Raw genomic sequence first — 6195 nt, 5'->3', positions numbered from 1 at the left:
CACCTCGGTTCTCTTCACCGATCAGCACATGGCACAGGCGAGCACAAGTTGGTTTATCGGCTGCAGTAGGGCACCGTAGCTGCTGCACAGCGTCTGAGGCTGCAGGCAGCCCCACCAGGCCAGATGCTGTTACGAATCGTCGGGGACAAGGGGAAAAGGTAGGTTTTGGATATCCTGCGAAACAGCATGAAATATCACATCCGATTTGGTATGACTAGGGAGTTAAGCTGCAGTATTGAATGGATACCTGGCTGAGCTCTGCTGAGTCTGAATGTGTGAACACCCTCAGGTTTTCTGTTTTAGAGGTACCAATATTGAAAGGACCGAATGCTCTGCAAGTGGGCAGACAGACAGACGGTTCACAGGACTGTAAATCAGGACCTACAGCTTTACAGTCCCTTTTCACTAGTGCATATCTGGGCCAGGTTTCACGACCAACATTTGATTATTGGGCTATGTAAAGGAAGTTGTTGAATTTCAGTCCAGTTCCCAGTGGGCAGGTTCCACATCACAAAAAAAGTCCCCCTATTATACAACTGACACTAATTGGATCCTTTTTAAGCTCTTCAGAAGAGAGGCCAAGGCTTGAACATCATGGAAACAGAACTAACTGTTCTGTGAACTCCCCAGAACAGAGACACATGGATGCAATGCTGTGGGAGACTTATGTGGCATCTCAAAAAATATAGGTTTCAGATTCTAAGACTTCGGCAGTCTTCAACTTTCACCAACATTCAAATTCACCTACATTAAAAGAAAATTAAATTGCCCTCCCCCACAAAAAGCAAACCACAACAAAGCAAACATCCTCCAGCAAACTATTCGCTTGAATCTATTAAAACTTGCCAAGTCAACGTTCCAGTCTCAACTGCCTAACCCAGCCTGCCAACAACAGAAGTGTCAGTTTTTTGCTCCTCTATTTTACATTAACAAAAGTCAATTGTGGCGATGAATTGCATCACATGCCAACAATATATCACATTCCTTCACAGCTGTTTTTTGTAAAGGGAAGGAAAAGACCTCATCAGTCACTGACAACACTTCTAGAAACCGTAAACATTTTAAGAACTCCATCCACAAAGTCAGGATGGTAAACGACCAAACAAAATCCTAACAAAGTGGCATTGCACGAACAATCAATTCCACATAATAAACCCAAGTGTATATGAAGAATCAGTACATTAACCAAATCATGGTAGTCATGAACTTATTTTAATAGATGAGCAGGTCAGGTTGAACAAAAGAAGTCACTATTATGCCCCAATGGCAGGAAAGCTTGTTACCAAGCCAGCAGGCTGGACTTTGCCTAACATATTATCAAGAAAAGGGAAGGAAAACTGCATATTATGTTTTCTCATATTCTTTAGCAAAGTAATAGCTAAATCAAAAGCATAAAGTTAGTTCCCCTTAGGATTTATAACTGATTTAAATAGAAGAAAAATGCACTCCTATAAAACACTAATAGGACTTTAACATGTATTGTCAAAACAGAATTAGACTGCAAATAAAGGGCCTACTATAGTATATCTTTTAGTGCAGTAATTTCATTATCTGTAACTAACAAATAATAAAGGATAATAGTGAAAAGGAAAAGAATACAGAACAGGGAGAACAAAGCTGATTACTAGACATGCATACAAAATGTGGTTGAGTGCTTCCTGGAAGCTCAAGTAAACCTCAAACTGTTTGATGTGATGTATACATGCATTCACATCTTTGGAAAACAAAAATGCTTACCACCATATAAATTCTACAACAAGCCAATTTTTAATTATACCTATCAAAATAATAATAAAATCCTAGCAGTTTCATTCAACATGCTTGAATCATGGAGACCACCTACGCAAATATAAACACAGCATTTGAATCTCCAATTAACTATTACCAATTATAAATGGGGACACTTTTAAAAATAAATTATGATGATAATTAATCATTTTCACACGCAAAGGTAACAATGTAACATCATGCAGTGGTTTTAAAAGCCTCCTACTTTCTGCATTTCTATTCTGGTTAGTTTGTGCCAAGATTATAAAAGTATATTTTAATTTTAAAGGAGGGAGAGAGGAATGTGAAAAGCTTCCATCCCTCCCTCTGGTCATTTCATGCAGGTATTATTGGATTCAAATATTCAGCCACTAAATCATTGCTATGGAACATTAACATTTTAAAAGGATTCCTGTGCTTGGAAAAAAGCTAAGAATAAAAGGGCCAAAGGAGAGTCCATAAAAAGTTATTCTGTTCTAACACTGACAAAATAAGCGCTTGTATATCTGTTCAACTGAACACGAAGTGTTATGGTCATATGACAAGAGCAAGTTTTATTTAAATCAACATCACAGGGATAAAAAGCATAAATATAAAAGCAAAACTGAGTGACATACTATGCTTAGTATCTTTCTGTAATAAGCAATTAACAGTCAAATAGTTGTTTGCTGTTATGAATTTTATGTCAGAAAATAAAACAATGTGTACTACAGATGATGTGAAAGCAGCACATTTCAGTTGCCTGCAAAGTGAAAGAGAAACGTTCTCAGAAGCTAACTCCAGCCTTGCAGGGTTCCCTCCATCAGCCACCAATGGGTTTGTCTCGCATGACACTGGGTCCAATTGTTTCTCCCTAAAAAGCCAGTTAAGATCTGCCTGCTCCTATTCTGTCACCACCCTGTGTTTTTCTCTCACCCTGTGCAAATGCTTGTATTTTTGTGTACGCTGCTGAATTCAAAATGGCAAATTGCTCCTCAGAGACGTACACAGAACCTTACTGTTTCAGCAGAAAAGTAAGGAAACTCATACTTTTGTTCCACTGTATTCTGATCCTCTGACAAAAGAGAGAAAGCTCAGACCTGATACTTCTAACTTTAAAACACACACTGACAAAGAAAACCCCTAAAACCTTTTCGGGGAAAAAAACCAGCCTTATTATTACAGGCTCATCTTTATAGATAATAATTTACAAGTGAATACTGTGTTATTAAAAACGGGCTACAACAATATGTTCAAGAAGAATGTTGTACAAACATTTTCATGACTATGTTTTCATATATTCCATCAAAAGGTAAATTACTTGGAAATACCTACAGAACCCTTAAGAAACATATACTCATCCTACTGAGGACTCAGTCAGCTAGTACAAAAGAAATGCATTATTGCTCTTTTTACTGTCAGAATGTTTCAAAAAGTTTGAATTTCTGTACTAATACATTGAAAACTATAATTACAGTTGCGGCAAATATCAATAGAAGAGGACAGTAGGCAGATCATTCTACCCTCACTCCTACTACTGAGGACACTAGCTAGTGTGACTAAGAATGACAGCACCCAACTGGGAGAAGAAAAGAAAAATTTTTGTGCAAATAATCCATCATTTTAGAATGAGGTCTGCTGATACAACATGGATTCTGGTGATCTATTTCTTATTTAACAGAAGTTGCAACTAACGCAAGTTCATTAGTTATTCACAAGTTTATAAACAACTTGCAAATGGAATAATTCCAGATAACGTCAGATTACAACAGAAGTTCTGTATCAGAGTTGTACAGAAAAAGCCTTAGGGAAGGAAAGCAGTAATGAAAGTTACAGTCAGGCTCATCATTGTTTCAGAAATAGTATGCTGTGTGAGTAATCCAATTGGAACACTCTTCCTTTGAACGTTTTGCTGAGCTGTGTGATGTAAAAATAGATTTGTATGCCTCAGATTTCTCCTCTTTGTCTGCAATGGATCTCTTCGTAGTAGTAGAAGAAGCCTTATTGACTTTTCCTGGTACAGATGAATTTCCATTATCTGACAGAGAAAAAGGAATAGAATGAAGCATGCATAACAGCTTACAATTGGTAAAAGTATTTAAATAAAGACGGAAAAAAGTATTTAAAAAATAATGTGTACAGGGATGAGGTATATACATTTTTTCAGGGCTATTGCAAATATATCCCATAATTGTACTCAACAGCAAACACGTTCCTAACAGCAGACACATTCCTAGCTTTTAGAATTGATGTTCAAAATGCATTTAGAAATCTTGGAGAGAGGGGAATTCTTTCCTACTTGTGTAAACCCCTTGCACTGTAATTCAGTATTGACAACATCGATTCCTCTAAATAAAATGGCTCTGAAGTCTTAAGAAAGAAACATGAAAGTATTCCACCACCCTGAAGTATTGTTTAGAAATCAGCTATCAAATGACAAAAGCTAAACTTGTGACATACTCTCCCCAAGGAATCTATCTCCTCCCTTTATTCTTTCCAAAGTAATTTATGACCAATAACAATGGTCTGCATCATTTTAGATTTGGGATAGGAAAATGCCCATCCCTCTGTTTCTGATACCATCTCTCTCAGTGTATTATATCTACTGCTACCAAAAAATATCTTTCTCTCTTAACAACTATTTCATCCTCTCCAAAGTCGAAGGATAGTATTTTAAAAAGCATGTGCCAAGTCTCTTGTGCAAAGAAATGAATATATAGAAGTCAACAGAAACTCTACATATTTAGTTTAACTTAGGCACGACGGCTTGTAAATAGCTAGTAGGGAGCCTGTCTGAAAATGCACTTAACTGATTTCTGCATGTAGTCATAGGAATTATATCTGCAATCCTAAATCATCATAGATCAGACCCTTTTTATATTTGGAGAATGCTGCTTTTAATGCCACCAATAGTTGTCTGGAAAGAATTACCAATCACTGGATTTGAAATAATGAATATGTACGCTGCAAGTCCAGAAACCTTAGGGTGCCATGTTCACAAATTAATTCCTATGCTACTGGCATTCCTCAGTCCATGGATTTTCCTTTATTTTCCCTCTCTCCTCTTAATCTCTTGCTGGTCAATATAACTGCTGCCAGAAACATAAACCAATGACCTGACATTTCAAAAGGCATATTTTTTCTTTTACACTCTTGCAAAAGAACAATGCATCAAACATTATTAGAATTACTAGGTTCCTAAACATCCAAGAGCAATTATAGTCATCTGGAATGAAATATTTTTAAAAGTCTATCCTCTATGAAAACAGACAGTAGAGGGCAGGTAAGGCATTTCTGATAGAAATTCTCCCAGCTTCTCACATAGTTTGTCTACGGTTCATCATTTAACTATTCTCAGATTCTTCAAACAAATTATATTGACTTTTTCTGTGGCTGTAATGTAGACGTTTGAATACTTCACACAGAAACCTCAGACTGACTTTGTCAGTACCCATTCTTACAGTTCTGTATGAAAACATCAGTATGAATTGAAGACATTAAATAACATAATACATATTACATAAAAAGAGGGCACCATCCTTTGGACTAAAGGACTCCCAAGTTTACTCATAGCTGCATGACTACTGTAGGTACCTCAGTACATCCTGAAGTTCTATTCCACTGCTCCCCCTGATACACAGCAAATTAGCAGCTAAAATGGAGGACTAAAAGTCAAGTCATCAGCTTGGGACATTTTAATACACTTCATTGAAATAAACTGCCATAACAGATTTTTTGACCACTTGTACTTCAGTAAAACAAATAATTCTCCTCACACTGCCTCCTAGCCAGTAAAACAGATATGCCAAACCCTCGACTATATTGCTGTGTGAAGAAGAATCTCTAATCTCATTCATTCAAGTTGGTTCCCACCAACTTAAAGCACAGCAATATTGGAATGACATAAACAAGCAAAGCTGGCTTGTTTCACAGTGAAAAAAAATGCAATATGGTGAAAAGTGTTTATTATTTTTATTAGTTGTCTGCATCCCTACAGCACTTGCCAGTCATGAGCATGAGCAGAGACCCTGTTGTTGTTCTAGGTATTTTGTGAAAGTATAACAAGAAGTCAGTCCCTACTCTATGGACTATTTACTCAAAGTATAGGATGATGGATAGCAGATGGGACAAAGGCAAACTGGGCAGAATAAGGAAAAATGGATAAACAGAAGCCCTTTCACCCTTTCTGCAGAGTCAGTTTTGTAGATTTTGCAGATTGTAAAACAAAGCTCTGTTTTAAGAAAAAGTTAAACTGATCACAGTTTCCATTGAACAAGAAGCTTTGTGCATGTTCATGAGGCAGCTTCCTACTCCGGCTTGGAAAGGCAGCCTTTAGGACAGACTTTTGAAAGAGGAGGTTCTTTGAAAAAGTGAGACACGACATTATGGCTCCCTTGAAGACAGAAGTTGACCTTTAATTACTGAGAAAGATTTAAAAAAAAAAAAAAA

General features: G+C 36.9%; 1 protein-coding gene across 3 annotated transcripts in view; it reads right to left on the bottom strand.

Annotated features, from left to right (window-relative positions):
* Positions 1 to 1190: 1190 nt before the first annotated feature.
* Positions 1191 to 6195, bottom strand: part of RTF2 (replication termination factor 2) — a 33338-nt gene continuing 28333 nt past the window's right edge. For 2 of the 3 annotated variants that reach the window (XM_075516907.1, XM_075516906.1), the window contains exon 9: positions 1191 to 3784. In XM_075516907.1, the coding sequence (XP_075373022.1) occupies positions 3600 to 3784 (185 nt within the window). In that variant the 3' untranslated portion in view covers positions 1191 to 3599. Of the gene's footprint in view, positions 3785 to 5722; positions 6168 to 6195 lie in introns of those variants that run through there. The other variant, XM_075516908.1, reaches the window with a different exon arrangement.

The sequence above is a fragment of the Mycteria americana genome, chromosome 14 (assembly GCF_035582795.1).
Source record: "Mycteria americana isolate JAX WOST 10 ecotype Jacksonville Zoo and Gardens chromosome 14, USCA_MyAme_1.0, whole genome shotgun sequence".
NCBI lineage: Eukaryota > Metazoa > Chordata > Aves > Ciconiiformes > Ciconiidae > Mycteria > Mycteria americana.
This window is presented reverse-complemented; position numbering and strand designations above follow the sequence as displayed.